General features: G+C 33.5%; 1 protein-coding gene across 2 annotated transcripts in view; it reads left to right on the top strand.

Moving 5' to 3' along the window:
• Positions 1 to 22,173, top strand: part of LOC133187439 (S-adenosylmethionine sensor upstream of mTORC1-like) — an 85,446-nt gene extending 63,273 nt beyond the window's left edge. For both annotated transcript variants that reach the window (XM_061322813.1, XM_061322812.1), the window contains 2 exons: positions 9,554 to 9,668; positions 20,699 to 22,173. In XM_061322813.1, coding sequence (XP_061178797.1) covers positions 9,554 to 9,668; positions 20,699 to 21,241 — 658 coding nt within the window. In that variant the 3' untranslated portion in view covers positions 21,242 to 22,173. The remainder of the gene's footprint in view (positions 1 to 9,553; positions 9,669 to 20,698) is intronic.
• Positions 22,174 to 22,424: the final 251 nt, after the last annotated feature.

The following is a 22,424-nucleotide window of genomic DNA, read 5'->3' as shown; positions in this document are numbered from 1 at the left end:
AACCAAAAAATACATAGCCATCTAGCAAGGCACGTAAGTTTGTTTCGGTCGAGGTCGAGCAGGTGCTCGAAAATCAAGTCCAAGACCTAATCACTCCCCACTCAAATACAGTGTATAGAAAAATCAGCATGCCTTAAATTATGATGGATCTGGTCAATACAGGAAGTTTACATATAGTTTTTCATCTCATAAAAAAAATTCAGCTCCAGTCTCGTGCCAAAATGCCCGAATCGAAAGGGGATATTCAGGAATTATTTTGCGTCAGCCATGATTTGACATGAACTTCAAGACCTCAAGTGAAATACTGTTATGACACCAAACGCATCATATAGAAAACTACATTTTTGTAAGACAAAAATTCAGTCAAAATTATGGTACCTATCCACAGTTAAAATACATGCCCCCCCCCCCCCCCACTAAAAATAGTATTGATTTCGAAAATGGCATTTAGTATATTTCTTTTCTTTAAAACTGCTGAAGAAATTTGCATTTGCATTCCAATTAAAAGAGGAAATGTTCGTAATAATTAGCATGGTGTGCATTTTGGAAATTACAGTTTGCGATATTAGACAAATTGTATATATTATATCAAGGTTATTTTTACATTGAAATGTACAAAATTGATTTGCTTGTAACTTTTTATCTAATATAATATTTTTCCATGTGAAATATAAACTGCAAAGAGCTAGATTTTGATGCAACAAACGAATTCTCAGTGACTTTCTATGACCATACGCAAATTATCTGAAATGTTCAAAATATATCAATGAGATATTATAAGTAATTATATGTTTACAATTTTGAAGAAAAACAGTATCAGATATTGGAGCAAACACTTGGATTTGGGTAAGGATAGCGTGAATTTTATTTCAATTATATGTATATATTTTAACATTAAATAAGAAAAGAGGGAACTCCATTTTAAATATTTAATGATAGTTTTCTTTTTTTGATTATACACAGAAGGAGCAAAATAGATTCTTCTTTACCTTTTGATTAGTGTTTCTGTCGGTATATTTTTAATTAAGCCTTCATTGTACAGTTACTTTCTGAACTTGAAGAACATATATTTCCTTAATTCATACGGAAAAAGAAAACTACAAAAATGTTGGGTTTTTGCAAGGCTAGGTCAAGGTCATTGTGACTAGAAGTTTTTTTTCCGAACAACTGGCATGGATATGAATGAAGTGAAGTGTATTGAGTATGCCAGTTACCTGTTGTTTATATGCACTTGTTATAATTTCATTTTATATCACCCACCCTTTGAAATTTCCAAAAAAATTATAGTTAACATTTTATGGGCATATTGCTATGCTGTAGAATATAGAAAAGATAATGCGGATAGAATCAACTTTTTTGTCATTATATTATCACATATATATGCTGCATTAAGTTGACATTGTTCTTTTATTGATGTTTCTTACCGTATTTTTTTGTGGAAGAATACTACAAACGGCTTTATAAAATATAGTGCATAACAGCACACTCAGATAAGTTCTCACGATAACAAGTGTTCATACATCATAACAAATATATATATATATATATATATATATATATATATATATATATATATATATATATATATATATATATATATATATATATATATATGACTTTTCAAAGTTTTAATTTTGGCTGAAGTTTTTTCACGTACATGTAAAGAGACAGACGGGGCTTTGAAAGAAGATGGGTGAACAAGGCGAGTAAAATGCCTATAGTGCAACATACATCAAGGTGAAATATTAAATCTCAGTTATAACAAAAATTTCTTGGATACTTCATCTAACAATAAAGTATACTTTATGTAAAATCTCCACAATTTGCAAAAATCTTACAAAGATTGAAATTATTTGCCTGTGAAATAGCATACACACGAAAGAGGGCAAAGGGGATAATTTTCTCATTCTAGCTGTATCACCATTTTTCGATATGAGTGTCTTTGCTCCATTTTTTTTAAAAATTGTATCCTCAAAGTTTCCGTTAAAATATACATTTTTTGGTTAACAAAAACATGGAGCAACGACCCACTGTACCATAAATATATACTTTTATGACACAACATTCACATCTTTCCGGGATGTACTTGAAGTCCATTTAGTCAAGGGTCATATCACAAACATAATTTAAATGCCAATGATTTAAATTCATCAAGAGTTATGTAGTACAGTGGTTAGTGTGTTAGTCTAAAAGGAAAATGATACTCAGGATTTTTATTGCTAGGATTCGACCCCATGAGTGCCAAAATTTTTCACTAACAGAATGATTTTTGCAGAGAAAATTTTCCAAAGAGAAGTTTTGTTTATCATAATTTCATAAATTTCAATAATAAGAATTTTACTCTAAATTCTAAATTCACAAAATGAATATGACTTGTAAGTATTTGAACATATAGGCATTCTGCACGCCTTGTTCACCCATCTTCTTTTTTACATGTGCATTACTGTGACAAGGATTTTCCCAATACTGTGGAATCATTTTAATTCGTGGGGGTCAATGTTCGTGGACAAGCAAAATTTTACTTGTTCGAGGGGACGTAATTTCGTGGGTTACTCGTTCCTACGGTAGATTCAATTAATAAATATGTTTACAAAATAAACGTTCGTGGGGATGTAAATTCGTGGGTAAGGGTAACCCACGAAATCCACGAACATTTGTCCCCCACGAACAATGATGATTCCACAGTAATTGATTGTATTTTCTTAACTCATGACTTTGAAATGTGACTTTCCTTTTAGAAATTTTAATCTTTTTGGAACCTTTGCTTGCATTTGAGGAATAGAGGCTTTCATTTGCTTACTACTTGTGAAAGGCCATTTCGGAATGGACCGGGGTTTTTGGCCTAACATGCACCAGAACATATTGTTTTAAAATATAAAGCATTTTATTTGCATGATGGACTGTCAGGCCAAGACAGACAAGGTTGTTACAATATGCCATAAATGTGCAAAAAATTGCATACCAACCAATAAGACCCCAAATGAACCACAATTATCTAACTTTGCTTGTCCTCACCTAAATTCTCCAGCAATTTGTAGGCTGTAAACATATATTTCTGCATTACTTTTAACATTCTAAATGATTTATTTACGTTTTGGAATTTTGAATGATGATTTTATCTGAAGGCATTTTTACTAAGAATAAGCCATGATCTTGTGTTTTTGTTGTTTCAGTGCTGTTGCTAAGCGACTAATCTGACAACAAGAAAGATGAGGAAATGGATTTGAAACTTAATTCGTAATTTGCAGAAAACAAATATTTCTCTGCGGATGGCGTCCTGTTTTATTGATTTGATGTGTGTTTGTTTTTAGCCCTGTTTACACTGGATATTTGTATGTATAGGCAGCAAATCTTGGCGTTATTGATTAGGTCTTATCTTGCTTTCAACACTTCCTAGTGTCAATACAACAACCAGATTTGTAGTGATGCATCGGAAAAAAGATCCCCCAAAATAAATATTGATGACGGGGGCATTTATATCATTTTCCGAATTGATAAGATGAATTAACTTCGATGCCATGGCAATTTGTTTGAAAAACTCAATGTCTTAAATGTCTTCAATGTATCAGATTATGTGTCTCTAAGTATGACATTCAATTTGAGAGGTTTGTTCTGCTTACAGTTTGCTGAACCATCATAATTATCTATGATTAAGATAAAATAAAAATTCGATAAATGCAGACGCTGTCGTATCAATATCGAGTATTAAATAAGTGATTCGATTACAAATTCTAATTTTCTATGTAATACAAATAGTAAAATGTTCAGTTTTTTCTTTTGATATTAACAAGTAGTCATGTATATTTTTGGAAAAAAAAAAGATCTATTATATAATTTGTTATAATTAGTCCTTATCAGTTATTAGTATTTAGAGAATGACTTGTGAAAGTTCCTTCCTGGAAAAGTAATAAGGTTTTTTTTAACTTTACGGGACAATAATTCTCATAGCTGTGAATTCAAATTGCGTAGAGGATGTTCACTTGTTAGGAAATTTTATTCATACTTAAATCATTTTTGAAAGATTATATAAAAAAAAAATTAGTAAAATTCATATATCATCTGTTGTTACATTTTTATTTCAAATTAAGAAATTACTAAAGACGATGCTTTTGAGTTGCCGAGTGTGTTGAAATAGAATGAATACAAAAACCCGTAGCTTGGGACAAATATTATATCTGGATTTCGAATTTATTGTTGATATGAGTTTTTCGCTTCTTAAGTGCTTAGGGCATTGGGATTATTCCTTTCGATTTTCAAGGTCATATCTCAACGATCAAGGCCATTCTGCATTGACTGAAAATATTATTTAAACGATAAAAGTGGATTAAAATGGGAAAAAATTTAAACATTTTATATAATATAGTATAAAATCAATGCTTACAGACCTAACAAGGCCAGGATCAGCATTAATTTGGACGATCTGCTTTTTATTTTACATTGACACGAAACATTAAGATCCCGTTGATAGATACACATTTTAATTCCATTGGTCAAGAATGTGATCTAACCTGTATGAGATTTATTAATATAAACGCAAGTTAGTAATGGCAACAAATAAATGAATTTCGTTTGAGTATTACAAAGAGAGATTTAACTTCAAACAAGATGTGTTTGTGAAACACTGATGTCCCCGTATAGCAGCTTATGGCGAAGGTTAACGTTTATCAAATGCAAGTCAAAATCCAGGCCAAAACATAAAAAATGTTAAATTTGAAAGCCCTAGCTGCAACTGTTCAAAAGTTATGGCGAAGGTTACAGTTTTTTAAAAGTGAGTAAAACATCAAGGTCAAGGTCAAAGTTGTTGGTATCCAAAGGAAGGTCTTGTCACAAGGATTATATATGTAAAGTATGAAAGCCCTAGCACTAACCATTCAAAAGTTATGGCCAAGGTTAAAGTTTTTCAAAAGTAGGTCAAACTCCTATGTCAAGGTCAAAGGGTCAAAGTGGTTGGTATCCAAAGGAAGGTCTTGTCACATGGATTACATATGTGAAGTATGAAAGCCCTAGCACCAACCATTCAAAAATTATGGCCAAGGTTAAAGTTTTTCAAAAGTAGGTCAAACTCCTATGTCAAGGTCAAAAGGTCAAAGTGGTTGGTATTCAGAGGTGATGTCACAAGGATTACATATGTGAAGTATGAAAGCCCTAGCATCAACCATTCAAAAGTTATGGCCAAGGTTAAAGTTTTTCAAAAGTAGGTCAAACTCCTAGGTCAAGGTCAAAAGGTCAAAGTGGTTGGTATCCAAAGGAAGGTCTTGTCACAAGAATTACATATGTGAAGTATGAAAGCACTAGCTCTAACCGTTCAAAAGTTATTGCCAAGGTTAAAGTTTTTCAAAAATAGGTCAAACTCCTAGGTCAAGGTCAAAGGGTCAAAGAGGTTGATATCCAGAGGAAGGTCTTGTCACAAGAAATACACATGTGAAGTTTGAAACCCCAAGCACAAACTGTTCAAAAGTTATGGCCAAGGTTAAAGTTTTTCAAAAGTAGGTCAAACTCCTAGGTCAAGGTCAAAGGGTCAAAGAAGTTGATATCCAGAAGAAGGTCTTGTCACAAGGAATACACATGTTAAGTTTGAAACCCCAAGCACAAACTGTTCAAAAGTTATGGCCAAGGTTAAAGTTTTTAAAAAGTAGGTCAAACTCCAAGGTCAAGGTCAAAAGGTCAAAGTTGTTGGTATCCAAAGGAAGGCCTTGTCACAAAGAATACACGTGTGAAGTTTGAATCCCCAAGCACCAACTGTTCAGAAGTTATGGCCAAGGTTAAAGTCTCATAAAATTTTGCAAAGGTGGGTCAAACTCCAAGGTCAAGGTCAAAAGGTCAAATATGATGGTACCCAAAGAAAGGTCTTGTCACAAGGAATACACATGTGAAATATGAAAGTCATAGCTTCAACCAATCAAAAGTTATGGGCAAGGTTAAAGTTGACAACAGACAGACAAACAAACAGATAAACAGACAGACAGGACAAAAACAATATACCCCCGGGATCTTTCGATCCAGGGGCATAATAAAAAGGGCAAAAGGACAGTCTTTGTTATCTTACGTTAAATTGTAACATATAACACACTACAAGGAATGAACTAGGGCTTTTTAACCAAGAAATCAGCGGCATTCACAAGCAAAAATAAATTAATCGCCAAATCAAAACTAAGCAATTTTCTTAAAAGATTCTGCGATTGATTGATTGTATGTTGTTTAACGCCCCATTCGAGAATGATTTCAATCATATAGAGACGTCACCTTATAACGATGAAGAGCTTCACATTTAGACTTTTACTCGGCACTCAGGGCCATTGAGCAGTGAAGGATCGTTATCGTGCTAACGCCTGCCGTGACACGGGGCCTCGATTGTTGAGGTATCTTACGAAAGACCTGCAACTTTCACTTAAAAGTATCGAGCGCTTGGCGAAGGAACAATTGCTACCTTTTTAGGCTTAGGTCAGTCGCGCTCATGACCTTCCGATCACGGATCAAGCTCTCTACGGACTGAAAAGATTCTTCGTCATACATGCCTTAGGACTGCAAAGCACGAAAAAAAAAAATCAAAAATTCCTGTCATAAGAATGAAATTAATTCCATATCCCACTACAAACAATTGAATTTTCTATTTTATTACATTTTCTTTGATGTTTTCTTGTCTTTATCTTTTCGTAATGCAGTGTTATATGCTAGGATGTTATAGCTTAGGGAATTTTATATCGGAATTGCTAACATGGATATAAAAAGCAATTTGGAGAAACTTTTGGCAGTTTAATTCCATGTCCTTATGGGGGTTTTTTTACGTTTGGTATCTCATAACAAAGAGTATTTTCTTTATAACACTCTTTGCGAAGGGAATAAAAATCTTAAGACTTGATTACTTTTGATATTTCTTCCACTTTATGTCGCCCGCGTGGCGCAGTGGTTAGAGCGTCTGCTCTAGAGTCGCGAAGTAAGGAGTTGATCCTTACGTCGCGGGTTCGAATCCCACTGTGGGACGTGGAGACCGGTCCTTCGGATGAGACCGTATAAACCGAGGTCCCGTGTCGCAGTAGGTGCTGGCTCGAAAAAGATCCCTCACTGCTCAATGGCCGTAAGTGCCGAGTATAGGACAAAATTTGCAGCTCTCCAACGGCAAATGGTGGCGTCTCCATATGAGTGAAAAATTCTCGAGAGGGACGTTAAACAACATACAATCAATCAATCAATCTTCTACTTTATCATTACATAGGGCTAATGGTTTGATGGAATTTAATTTCATGGTGAAAAAAAGGAAAATGATACTATTGTATGAAATTTTCACATTTCATCGGCGACATGGATCTATCTATTATTATTTCATGAAACGATATGTCTCTTCATGCCAAGAAAAAATCGGAAATAATTTTCCGACGAAATAAATAGCTTCACAGTAAACAAAAATTATTAGAAATATTATCTAAATGAATTTTCATTTAAGAAATCAGTTCAGTAATATCAAACTATAAATATTGCGTATTAAATTTCTTACAACAATCACTCTTATTTTACTGGTTAAAACCACAAAAAAGATTTTGTCTTTACTATTAACTTACTCTTAGGTGAAAGCTGAGTAACAAACAGTATAGGAAATATATAGTAATCTCGTCAACATCAAAAGTTGACGACCTCTGAGTACTGTAGTGAAGTAACTGACTCGTAACTGAATATGATGAAGGTTAGCAACAGTTAAGTGTTGATAATTAAGATAATTTGTTATATATGTGAGCAGATTTCTGGGCAGATGCACCGAACGTGACTGGATGTACATGTTTGTTGCATTTCATACTTTGAAAGGAAATAGTGGGCAGACAAGAATAGAGAATTTTGTAACCGCAATTAGTTTGGCAGACAGTTCATCGGTAGAGAAAAAAAGGATCGAGATACTGAAGCAGAGTATGAATCGGTTGACCTTAAGGACAATGGTTCTCCCGTTTAATAAAAGCCCATATGGTGAATTCTGGTGTTATAAATAATGAAGTCAGTTTAAGAAGTGTAGCCGTCTCGGCAGCATCTAAAGATGACGACCTTTAAGTATTCTAGAATACTAAATCACTTCTACTAACATCTTTAGCAACCGTTAAGTAAACATTTGAAGAGATGACTCGTTTTATCAGTATGTAGATTTCTTGGATGGCATACGCACCATACGTACTGACAGAAACATTTCTTAAGGTTTATCTTAAATAATAATGAAAACTTAGTATTAAAAAACTTAAGAGGTGGGTTAAATTATTCAAACTATAAGAGGAAAGCGTGGGCAGAAAAGCCAAATTTAATTTCACATCATAGCATCTTAGTTGGTAGGTTTGATGATAATGATTTTTCTTTTCCAAAAAAAACAACTAGTAAACAATAAAATGCCTTCTTTTATTGTTAGTACTGGAATTAGCGGTTCAGCTGTTGCAACAGAAAAAATAAATAACCCGCTTATGTAATTTTTTCTGTAACAGCTGCAACCGTTAATCCCATACTTACAATCAAAGAAAGTCATTTTATTGTTTATATTTATGTCTGTATAAATAAGCATATAAAATAGGTTCACGTACGTTATATATTGCAGTATTGATATGTACATCATTGTCTGTTTCATTGATGGATAGTACACTTTATACAGGTGGTCTGAAAACGGGTTTACAGATTGATAAATGACCCTGGTTTTTTCATAAGAAATAAAGGAGGAAATATTCAGTGGGTGTAAATATTAACTAGTAAACATATAGAAGACATGTTGACACTCAGTATTATCAGTGTATCTCGTATTGCTAGATTCTCTGTTTCAAATTAAATATGGAAGCATCTTCAGAAAGTGCAGATTTAAATAATGGCCCGATGGAGAAGTGTGGGGCTACAATATGGGATAAGAATTTAACATTGGACAATGGATAAAGAGTCTTTTGTTAGAAATCTTCATAGGAAACACTTGACCATCACAAATCATACTAATCTGGAATCCTTACAATGTAAAACGGGTTTATATTTATTCAAATAATGCTTCCTTGGACTGGAATTGGCTAAAATAGGGAAATAAGTGTTTTACATGAGAATATGAATTAGATAATAATTCATTTTAATTAAAAGTAATAGAACCACACCATTTTACCTATATGCAACATACTCCAATATTTTAATGCTTTTTTCCAAATTATAGACTCTTTGTTAAGAAGTTGCTACAATATGCTAAAATATTTACAAATATCATGTATTCAGGAAACAGTCTTTTAAAAATCCTTTTCTCCAGAACATTGATCCTCATGTTATGTAGATTCAAGTTTAATTAAGGCATGGCCTCTTAACGCTAGAGTGGGTTCAGAATCTATAGTCAAAAATGTTCATCGGAATACAGAGAAAAGAAGTTTTTAAAACTATTCTGATAAAGAACAGCAATGCCAAGGTTACTTATGTGAGCGTTGTGGCCCACAATCCTTTTGTTATTTTTATATAATTTGTCCAGGTATCATTATCTAGAAACCTTATTTTAAATTAAGACTGTTATGACGCTTACCAATATAACAAGTTACAGGATTTCATTATTCCATTTTTTTTCTTTCAGAAGGAATCATATACCAGAAAGACCACGTGTGCTTGATGTAGGAAGCTGTTATAACCCCTTCAAAGACTTGCAAGAGTTTGAAGTCATTGGAATCGACCTACACCCAGCTACTGAAGTTGGTATATCTAGTTACCGTCATCAAATGACATTAATTTTAAATTTGCATCGAGATGATTATGATTAGTGTTAATCAATTCTCTTTGGAGAAATTGTAAAAGAGTCTTATTCAGAAATATTAGAGTCGATCCGAAAAGCCGGTTATAGCGACTACCAAACAGTAATCGGTTATAGAATTTAAACGTTTTCTGCAACCAAATACGAATGTTTGTAAATAGAAATTGATGTAGGTCATGTATGTGGAATTCTCTAAAGAGAAGCACATTGACCATGAAAAGGGATCATATGGAAATAAGAAGGGAAAAATACCAATTGCAACTTTCAAATTGTGGTGGTGTGGGAATATATATCAAAAAAAAAAAAAAAAAAAAACAGAACAGGTGTTACAAGAGATAAACACATCTGTACGGTACAAAGTTTATCTGTTGACAACAGGATTTATCAACATGGTAACAATTACACAATACGAAATACACAACGACGTCATCCCTATTATGATGGCTTTACAATTGTAACAACAATCCTCTCCCAACATTCTGTTGGAATTTCCATAGGTACCAATTGCACCCCCTTGTTAGCCAACCTATGTTTGTATTCATTGTATTTGTGTTCTGAAGCAGAATTTATTCAGCAACTTCTACATGAAAAGAAGAAAACACATGCTGTGGCCTTCAACTCGGCATTTATATATATCGACGACGCATTATCAATTAACAATAGTTACTTCCATTCATATGTCGACTCGATATTTTCCAGTAAGCTTGAAAGAAAAGATACCTCAGTGTCTGACACATCTGTTTCATATATGGATATTTTTCTAGAAAGATACTTTAATGGTAACCTACAACAAAGCTCTATGAATAACGTGATGAACTTCAATTTTTCAATCGTCAACTTCTCTTACTTACGTTGCAATATACCCTTAACACCTGTATATGGGGTTTTTGTCTCCCAGATGATTTGATACGCAAGAGCATGCCCTACGTATGAAAAAAATTCTAAAACGAGGCAAGTTATTGACAAACAAGTTGATGAAACAAGGATATCAAATGTCTCGTTTGAATTTATCATTTCACAAGTTTTATGGTCGATACAATGACCATGTCAGCAAATACAGCCTTTGTTGACTGAATGACGTTTTTAGCTCACCTCAACGAAGTTGGGGGAGCTTATGTAATACCCTCGGCGTCGGCGTCGGCGTCCCAGGTTAAGGTTTTTGGAGCAGTTTTCTTTTCAAGTACTTCTATGGCCTATATTAGTCAGAGATGCATGGAGGATGCTTCTAGTGTGTTTCATTGTACCAGTCAAGGTTTCAGATGCTGCAATTTCAGCTGAAGAATGACCAGGTTAATGTTTTTGGAGCAGGTTAAAGTTTTTGGAGCAGGTTAAAGTTTTTGGAGCAGGTCTCATTTTCAAGTAACTATAAGCCCTATATTGACCAAACTTGCATGGATGATATATCTAAGGATGCACACTGCTGAACTTGCTTCGGATGCTGGATCTGACCTACATTTTCCGGATGAGTGACCAGGTTAAAGTTTTTGGAGCAGATCTCATTTCCAAGTAACTATTAGCCCTATATTGACCAAACTTGCATGGATGATACATCTAAGGATGCACACTACTGAACTTGCTTCAGATGCTGGATCTGACCTACATTTTCCGGATGAGTGACCAGGTTAAGGTTTTTGGAGCAGATCTCATTTCCAAGTAACTATAAGCCCTATATTGACCAAACTTGCATGGATGATACATCTAAGGATGCACACTACTGGACTTGCTTCGGATGCTGGATCTGACCTATATTTTCCGGATGAGTGACCAGGTTAAGATTTTTGGAGCAGATCTCATTTCCAAGTAAATAAAAGGCCTATATTGACCAAACTTGCATGGATGATACATTTAAGGATGCACACTACTGGACTTGCTTCGGATGCTGGATCTGACCTATATTTTCCGGATGAGTGACCAGGTTAAGGTTTTTGGAGCAGATCTCATTTCCAAGTATCTATAAACCCTATATTGACCAAACTTGCATGGATGATACATCTAAGGATGTACACTACTGGACTTGCTTCGGATGCTGGATCTGACCTATATTTTCTGGATGAGTGACCAGGTTAAAGTTTTTGGAGCAGATCTCATTTCCAAGTAACTATAAGCCCTATATTGACCAAACTTGCATGGATGATACATCTAAGGATGCACACTACTGGACTTGCTTCAGATGCTGGATCTGACCTATATTTTCCGGATGAGTGACCAGGTCAAAGTTTTTGGAGCAGATGTCATTTCCAAGTAACTATAAACCCTATATTGACCAAACTTGCATGGATGATACAGCTAAGGATGTACACTACTGGACTTGCTTCGGATGCTGGATCTGACCTGCTTTTTTCGGATGAGTAACCAGATTAAAATTTTTGGAGCAGATCTCATTTCCAAGTAACTATAAGGCCTATCTGATCAAAACTTGCATGGATGATGCATCAAGGGACGAACAATCTCAAAACTTGCTTCGGATGCTGGATTTGACTTACATTTTCTGGATGAGTGACTAGTTTTAAGTTTTCAGATAAGTCTATTACCAAGTAACTGCAAGCCCTATCAGACCAAAATCGCATAAATGTTGCATCTAGGGATGCACACTGCTAGATTATTAGTTTAGTGTGGGACTTTGCCTTACTTAAAGGCAACATTCGTTGAGGTGAGCTCTGTAATCTCTGATTACCTATGTTTATACTAATTGTTAGGCCATTATTTACACACTGAATTGTCTACGAATTTATCCGATTTTCCCGTTCATAAGGAACATACTGCGGGTAAGACCGGTCGGCAGGGGATGCTCACTCCTCCATTGTACCTGACCCCACCTCTGATGTTTTGGGAGGTCTGTGGTTGCTTTGCTTTTGATTTGTATTGTCTAAATGGACTTTGAGCTTGAATTGGCATTATCATGATTTTTGGTGTTCTTTTTTTTTTCTTTTTTGGAAACATTTTGAAAACAATTTAGAAATCACAAGATGATGATTTTTATTGAATTTTCATATATATTACGAAGAAATAAAAAAAAAAAACGGTATTAGAGGAACGCGAAGTCTGACCTTAATAGGGATTCTCTCTGCTTCTCATACTTTGTTGAACAGTCTATACACATGTTCCTCTTTTTCTTGTCTTTAGTCCTCAATGCCTCATTTAGGATTTCCTCCATTTCTGCTTGTTCCACATTGAAAAGATTTAACATTAGTAGCTGTTGTCACTTCCTCGTTTCTTCCATCTATTTTTGCATTCAGGTCTTTATCTGGGTAGATTGTTATTGGTCCCCTAGAGTTTGGTTTATTTAGTACTTCTTTGATGTGTTTGTTATATCTATTTGTTCCTGTTGATCAAGCTTGCCAATTTTGTTTCTTTTTGACCGGATTGGCTTTACGAGATCTGTTTCTAAGAGTTTTTATGATGTTATGTTAGTCTTCAAATCTCCTCCGGGGGCTGCAAGTTCAGCGTCCAAAGCAAGCTCGTTTAACTATGAAGTATCTTTTACATGCTTGCAGTTATGATCAGTTATGATAGACCTCTTTGTCTAGCTCCTGATATTTAGTTTGGAGCTAACGTCTTTGCAGTCTTGCTTTTGCATCCTTGTACTGCTTTTTTTCATTAGCTCCCTGCCATTTTTAGTAAAATGAATTCTTTCATTTTATTTATTTACTTCTATCCTTCTTTCAACACTTTGTGTCTTCGTCGGTATCCCATTGATTTATCGAGGTATTCTATAGTATATAGACTTTGAATTCGATTCTTTTGTTGGAATTCGAATTTTTCTTCGATTAGTGTCTTTTAGTTTTTCAACCTTGTACTCAATGCTTTTATGTCTCCTCTTTCTGAGATTGTTAGTCATATTTTCAATTCGCAAAGTAGTAGATGGTAGTCTGAGTTTACATATGCTTCTTGGTTTACTCTTACATAACTGAGGTCCAAGCTTTTTCATCTGTGACTTATCCTGACAAGATCAGTCTGGCTTTTCATAAATCATAAATCCATCTGGTGACTCCCAAGTTTCTTTACAGATTCTTTTATGTGGAAATATGGAGCCTCCGATAACAAGTACATTTATTTCACGAAATTCAGCCAGAAGTTTCTCCTTTTGCAGTGAGGTCCCCATGTGCATTATGCAGATGCACGATGCCTTCAAATTGCCTTCTCTCTCTTATTGCTGTCTTAAAAATATTTGCATTAATGTCACACTTTATATAAGGTTTTATAAGGTTTTGAAAATTCTTTTCACCATCGTGATGCGATGGCCAACGATGATTTTAGAAACAGTTTTATCTGACTGATACTTGGGCCAAATTTCATTCTTGTCTCCACAAGTGAAATATTTGGATGAAATTTTGCTGTATGCCGCTACACGAGTAGTCAAATTTAGTGTAAAAGCAATGACCTAACAAATGGTATGAAACATGTTAGATAAAATACGACCCAACGATAGGTAGTATTTACTAAGCAGGTCATTATATCGACAGTAGAACTTGCGCTGCAAATTTTGACCTATACTCGGCACTTAGGGCCATTGAGCAGTGAGGGATCTTTTTTGTGCCAGCAGCACCTACTGCGACACAGGACCTCGGTTTATACGGTCTCATCCAAAAAAACCGGTCTCCACGTCCCACAGTGGGATTCGAACCCGCAACGTAAGGATCAACTCCTTACTCTGCGAGTCTAGAGCAGACGCTCTATCCACTGCGCCACGCGGGCGACTACTACATTAATAATACTACGTATTACTACATAAGTTGACAATGGAAAAACTGAAGTCATACATCCAAGAAATGCTCACAACACAATTTGGCCACGTTCGGCAGCATTGTATTCTTAATTATAACTCAGATAATAGAATCAACGCTAAAATACAATGAAATTTACTCAGGGTACTCTAGGTTCAGGTTAGTATTAACGAGTAAGGATAATATGTCCATTTCTTAAAGTCAAGATCTATTAAATGAAAGGTGCCTTCAGATTTCTGAAATTTGAGAAACAAGTTCTTTCAATGATCCTTTACAAATATAGCTTGGCGAAAGTAGGTGTATCGGGGCATAATTTTTAGGTAAACTCAACGAAAAAAGATACTTTAAACTGTTATTTTCAATAAAAAATGAAGGAAGTCAGGTATAGATATGGGAGTTTTTTCCTTCTCAGAAAAAAGAAAATGTATCAATATTGCCTACAGTCTCTCAGAAAACAGTTTTTCATTTTTCTTGACCTCTTCTTTAAAATGATATTAATTTGAATATAGGTATCGGGGTTAATTTTGACATGATTTCAAATTGAATTCCATGAAAATGTTTCATTTTCTACATAATTCTATAATAGCCGTAAAGTACGGGAAAAATTAAGTTTAAATCAATTATGACGTCATAATGGATCTAGCACCTAAAAGACAGTCTAAACTCATTTACTAGATCTTGACCTTAAGTTGGAGAGTGAACTCGATATGTTCTCTTTGTATTCAGGTTGTTGATATTATCTGCCTATTCCATATTACTTCAAATGCATCATAGACTTAAAACCTGGTGGCAAAACTTCATAACACATGTACCGTGAACATATTTTTATATTATTTCAAATTTATTTCATTGTCTAATCACATTTTACATAATGTTGAATTTTTCAATACATATGTGTAGAAGATGGGCGTATTTGGCGTGAAATCTGCAGGAATTAAATGTACAAATCATTCATAGTTTAAATGTATAAGTCAGTTAGAGAATTCGGTCGGCTGGCCACAGCTGGGCAGACTAAACGAAAGCTTTACAGATAGAAAATTTCACATTTAAATACCTCGTTTAAAAAATGTAACATTTAATTCTGCTTATCTTAATAGTTACGATAATATATAATTAATAAACAACTATCATAAACTTTTATTGTTGTTTATAAAAATATCCATCTTAAATTAGATGGATATACTGGCAAAACTTTTGAGGGGCAAACTTGTAAATAAGCTTTGCATTCCCTAGTATATTATATACTGACAAAAGTGGGGGCACTCCCCGTCCTCACCCCACTTCGGTTCCTGCTGGTTTGCCAAACATGAAGAATTCACCTTCTAAAGTTAAAGAGATGGAAGTTTTTGTAGAAACAGGACAAAGGTCATTATGCCATAAATTTTCGAACCTTGGGAGCATAAAATATGTTGACATCATGTAATAAATGATACACTATAAGGTAGTGTATGATATCAGCTTGTAATTTTTTATGTGTATATTTACATTAATATTGAAAAATTCGAATTCGATTGACAGCATTTTACCATCGCTGGTGTGGTGCCAGTGAAAAAAATCTAATCCAGATTAAGGTTATCCACTCCTCAGACAGGAAGGATAACTATTTAAATCATAATTATTTTAAAAATATCAAAAGGAAGCTTGAAATCAAAATATTTTCATGCATCAATTTTCATTTTATGCATTTCAATATGTTTTATGCTTCTTTGAAATCTTAGAAACAGTATTGTAAAAAAGATGACATATTTATCCCTTAAAAGAACAAAAATAAATACATATTTAGACAAATAGAATTTCTTGTAATCTTGCCTTAGATACCAACGCTAATAAGCATGAGATGAAATTATACAAGTGACCTTGATAGAACAAGCTTTTTACACTATGTATTAAATAGAAGAACTAAAATACCGTATTAATATTTAAAGATGCCTAGATATCTAAACTATTTTATCCTAAAAAGAAATATTTGTTGATAATTTTTAATTAGAAAATGCATAGCTGGTGCTTTTATTCGTGTTTCCTGAAAATATATCTGAGATTAGATCATTTTCCCTTTATAATATGATTCACTAATGAAAAAGCTTAAATAAATACCATGGATAAATCACTACTTTGTGAATTCAGAGACATTTTTATGAGCATTTTCAATTACTTAACTGTTGATTTTTAGAACCTTAGGAACGGACTACCTTAATTTTTTCTTACAATAAGTCTGATATTTACTTTTGTTCCATGGGCACAGTCCCATTCAGGAAATGAATATAACTTTCAAATGTCTTCATGACATCCAAGTACGAAAATCATATTGTTTGTGAATTAGCAGCTTCTCGTAAATCAGTCACAATCCATATTTCTGTGAAATTATGTAGTTTTATGTTTTGAGTTTATAAAAAAAAAGCTAAATAAACAGTGATAGTGATATCTTCTTTCTGGGCGCTCGGAAAAAATTCTTATTTAACATCTCTGTATAGTATAAATAATTGTCACAAGGATTAAGAGTGTAGTTCCTTGTTTTGTTTTATCTTTTATCTTTAAGAAGCCATGCACCAAACAAAGGTGTATCGAGCTATTTGATGTATCTTGTTATACAACTATGAAAAACCGGACTATAAATGATTGCTATATTAAACTAAAAGAAAGTGTACACATTACACACATGGACCAATTAAGCTTAAAAATAAGTTATTAAGTACAAGAACTGTATAAATATTTTCTCTTGAAATACATGATTGTATGTCTTTGGAGAATATTTTATTTTTTAGCACCTAAAATATTTGTCTGAGTCATATTGCTTTAAAATTTCTTTTGAAAAGAAGTGTTTAGCATTCTTTTACTTAATCAAGATTTTCAGTGTCTTTAAAGTGAGAATTTTAAATTGCAGTGAATTATTGCAAAACTATTTTAAGATTGAAGGGTCAGTGTTAATAAGAGTCTTTGATGTGCTTAAATATCGTAATTTTAGGTTTTTATTATTTTCTTTTTTTTCAAAGAAGCTTTTTAGAAAAGTAAGTTTCTTTAAAATTCAGGAACATTTCTTGTCATATCTTGTGATTTTTTTGTATGTTTCTTGTTTTCATGTTTTATGGGATTAATCTGTAGGGAAAATAATAGGCCTTGATGAAAGCCTACATTATTTGCTCTGAAATGTCAACAAATCCACAAACATTTCAAAAAGATATTAAGAGTAATATAAATTTAAACTCGTCTGTAATCAATAAATATCAATATTTGAAATACTTCTTTCATACAGGCATGGAATTTGAGACAGTTGTGTCAACACTGCAAGGGGGAACTTTATTTATTTGTGTGTTGGACTAAAATCTTTGTAAACAAAAACGAAACACATCACCCTCTCGTTTTCGTGTCAATAGTTTATACTGCTCTCGACGCAAACAAAAAAACGGGTATTTACAAGGCCGCAAGACAACAGCGCTATCTGATCGCTAGTCTAAATAAATAATTGCAATTTATAGTTTTCCCTTGAAGAGCGATTATTTTTGGCGAACATCGTGACGATGAGTGAACACAAACGATTATACAATATCATTGAAAGAAAAAACCCTGTCAATTAAAAAGTATTACTTTTACGAATATCAAGCTATAGAAGAATAGCTTGGATACTGGGCCAAATATTGCAAGGACTCGTTCCACCCCATTCAGCTTCGGGGAGGTGGATAGATTGTTTATTTCGGGGCTTCAATTATTTATTTTATGATAAAGATTTATGTTTTAGAACTGTTTGTATTCTATTCTCAACAATGTTTGTGTATAGAGTCTCCTTTGATATATCGCTGGCACGATCAATACCAGATTATTTATCTTGCAAAGTAGACATGTAACAACCCTTTTCATGACAATGGTTTCTCTTCGTTAGATGAGATGGTACTAAATTAATTTTCTGTATTTATTTGGTCAGAAATTCTTTTGATGTAATCTTTTCCGTTGTAAGATAAGAGCCTAGTTTTTTTAAAATGTCCTTGCAATACTTTGCACATAAAAATTAAGACTGCAATTTGATATCGTTTGGATTAAACTGATTAGATTTTACAGTTTATCATGTTGGCCTCTTAAAAGATAACAAAAATATGAGTTTTAAATGAATTTTAAGTTTCTCTAATCTTTGTGAGGTAATTCGTCTCGCCTATGTGATGTTTATCTGATTTTGATTAGCTCGTTCATCAATTTAGGTTTTGTCCTCAGACAACACCAAGATGATACAGCTTTACTTGGGGGTGGCGATCAATTTCTTTTTATCTTGGGCCATCGCATAAACTCTTTATTTTATCGCAGATTGTCTTATAAAGTAACACCAATTTGATTTTATTTGGATAATGCATGTTCAAATATTTGGAGTAGGTTTTAATATACATACAAATTAGAATCAATTGATAAAGTAAGAAATTGCAAGTCAGACACAGGTTTTGCACTTTGATTAATGTAATTTTCTACATTACCTCCACGGTGTACCTATCAGACCTGTCTTCAACAAACTCATCGTGAGTCAACAGTTTGTTGAAAGCTAGCGTATGTTTTCAAATACATTAGAAAATGAAAAGGAATTTTTTTAAAATAATCTTTTTTGGTCAAAGATATTTATTAACAAATCTGATTTTATTGTAAAGGAAACCATGGATGATACATCCTCTGGTTTTAGTAAGAGTCAAAGGAGTGTTACTGATTTTTCTGTGGATTTTATTATCTTTTGGGGGATCACTCAGCTAAACCTATCTCAACTCATACAGGGAGAGAGAGAGAAAAAAAAAGAGGGGCATTTAAGGGTAAAGGTTATTAAATTTTAATAAGTTTAAGCTCTCTGATCCCTTGGGACCTGAAAGAGTAATCAAAACCATAAAAATATTTAATTGCAATTCACAAACATCTACTTCTTTAGTCCCAGATTACAAACATATAAACTGTTGACATGATTATAGTAGGCAATGAGCTCTCTACTACAGTTGTGATATTGTGACGTGTGTATTTAGTAGGCAAAAGTTTTTGTGATCATTATAAATACTTAAACATCTACAAAAATTATGAAATTCATGGCCTTTGAACCGATGATTTAGACTTTTGTAATTGGATTAAATTGGCCTTATATTAAAAATGCATTACACTTTTGAAAATCTTCTATACCACTGTACATCTAGCAGGCAAACTGATTCCACGACCACAGTGAGTACTTAACGTTTACGGAATTCGTAAATTCATGGCTCCAGGTTCGAGTATCAAGGCCCCAGAGTGGGGCTAAAGGTCACATATTTAAAATATATTGTATCTATGAAAATATTCTTTTCTAAAAAGAGGATAAACTGAATGTAGGATTAAAATGAATATTAAACCTATACCAAAATTACACATTCATGACCAATGGGTCCAGTGTTCAGACCCAAGAATAGGGTTTAGTTTATCACATTGAAACTACGTAAAATCTTTGAAAATCTTTTCTAAGGAAGTTAGGATTAAATTTAGTACTTTACCATTTACTAAAATTGTAAAATCCGTATTCCCTATGTCTGGAGTTCGGGTCCAAAGGTGGCGCTCAGTTGTTCATATCTTAACCATGGACATCAAGCAGACATTGCTCATAGATATTTAACAAAAATTATGAAATTTATGTCCACGGATCTAGGGAATGGGCCAAAGCTTGTTTGGTGGGCTAATGTCGGCATACAGTGTAAATTGACGTTTATTTTACATTGTACCTTGTCTTTTACTCTTTCACAAGATGCCTGAATATGATAATGATTATAAGTGAGCTAAAGTGATTGTAGTAGCTTGAGATACTCATGATAATCTGGGAACCGTCAATCTGGGCCTCTTTTTCCTCCACCGTTTTGATGATAAAACTTGAAGATATAACGAGATTTTGTTTGTATGGTTTTGGTTATGGTGTGTACGTAGTATTTTGAATAAGAAAAATGTTTTCTTCAAATTAATTTTAAAAAAAAAGAAAGAAAGAAAGAAAGAAAGAAAAGAACTAATTTGAGAATTCTTTTCCATTATTATAAATTGCAAGTCATGCATGATTTTACATATGCGGGGTTATTGTGCAGTAAGAAAAAGACGTTACTGACAATAAATATCATTTACTTGTCAACTTAATCATTTTTTCTGCATCATGACCAGAAAAACTTTAAAAGGTCCTTATTCATCATTATTACATAAGAAATATTACCATTATGTGATTATAGCAATATATTCACGTTATTTGAATTAAAATGTAATTTGCAGCGTTGTGTGATTACAGGATGTATATCAGTGCGATTTTTTGAATTTGGAAATTTACAATGTAGAAGAACCTGTCAAGCTGTTCCACACCTTATCATCACCAATTTCTCGTCTACCATCTTGTGTGTTCAACGTCATCATTTTCTGCCTACTTCTGGAATATTTTCCCAGCTCCCAACAGAGATGGAAATGTTGTGTACAAGCTCACAAACTTTTAGCGCCAGATGGACTTCTCGTCATAATATCTCCAGACTCCCATAAACAACACAGGAATTCATCAATGATTCGCAGCTGGATCACCGCAATAACATCATTGGGTTTCTCTAAATGGAAATACGAAAAACTGGAACATATACATTGCATAGTATTTCGGAAAATGGAAGATGAATGTTGTGTGACAGATGATATGGCAGAACTCATGTACATACATCAAGATGCCTTAAAGGAGGATTTAGGGGATGACAACACCGGGCACAATAATCCTGTCGTAGAAAGAGATAACGAAGAAATTAGACAAGCAATGTTAGAATTACCTGGGCTTCCGCTAGATTTCGAGGATTGACAAAAATACCATTTTGAAATCAAGCTTTTATTGGAATAAAAAAAAAATGATGTATTGCTTTGTTATGAACTAAACTTTTGGCAATTATTGTCTATTGTAGATTTTTTTGTTAATACACATGATGAACATGTTCTTTCCTAAATTATACATGTTACGAAATACCATGCCGAATGCAACATGTTTGGAGCGTCTGCTTTCTTAAGAGCCGGAACTACTTTCAGTGGTTTGTTTACCTAGTCCCCAGATGACCCCTTGACTTGATCAACATTTGTTTATGAATTTTGTGCTTGCTAGCAGTCTATTTATCTAAACGAATTCAAACTTGATAGCAGATGGCCGTATATAAACATTTTATACTGTGTTTCTCTTGGATACATAATGTGTCAACAACGCTCTAAATATCGGCAATGTTTACCTAACATTTCGCGCACCGCGAGTCAACAAAAATGAAATTACACGATAAAGTTCTGACTAGGGTATTAATATTTCAATTTTGTTTAATTCTAAAAGCACCATCATGCAAGTTTGCATTTGGGATTAAGTTATGTCTTACTCATTACAAATGTGCGCTTTTCTGTGTTTATTAGTTTTTGTTGTTTAGCTGATAAGAGAATATTTGTTGTAAGGGTGCGTGTTATGCATGTAACCCTCTCAAACAGCGCTCATACAAACAATTTATGGTCCACTTTTTAGTTTCTTATCCTTTTGCAGGAAAGGAGAAGTGTCTGGGTTAACTAACACCTCATAGATTTGACATTTTCTGGTTACAAACAGTAAAAACTTGTAAAGTTATAATAATAAACTGTTATTATAATTCCTATAAAGAAAATTCGAGTCATATAATTTAAGCTATATTGTTAGTACCATGCATTTGTTATTTAAAGCTTCATAATCTTTCATCACCATTTTATCTACCAAATTGAATTGCAAAATTTCTGAAAAATTATTTTAATCAGTTTTTGTAGAAGTATAAACTCTGTATATCAATATGAAGTTGACACAGTGCGACTTTTTTAATATTAAAAAAAATTACTTTCTATATAATATAGTCTTAACCAATGTTATTTTTAGTTTTTTGACATGTTTTGATCTAGAATATCTTAACCATTTCTTTTTTTCATTTTACACTTTGCCCAATATTTTTTTCATGTAATAAAAAAGAAACTGAGCAACTTTTTGAGAT

The sequence above is a fragment of the Saccostrea echinata genome, unplaced genomic scaffold (assembly GCF_033153115.1).
Source record: "Saccostrea echinata isolate AGI-Se365-2 ecotype Australia unplaced genomic scaffold, CSIRO_AGI_Sech_v1 ptg000015l, whole genome shotgun sequence".
In the NCBI taxonomy this organism is placed as follows: Eukaryota; Metazoa; Mollusca; class Bivalvia; order Ostreida; family Ostreidae; genus Saccostrea; species Saccostrea echinata.
The sequence above is the reverse complement of the archived record's forward strand: the minus strand, read 5'-3'. Positions and strand labels throughout refer to the sequence as shown.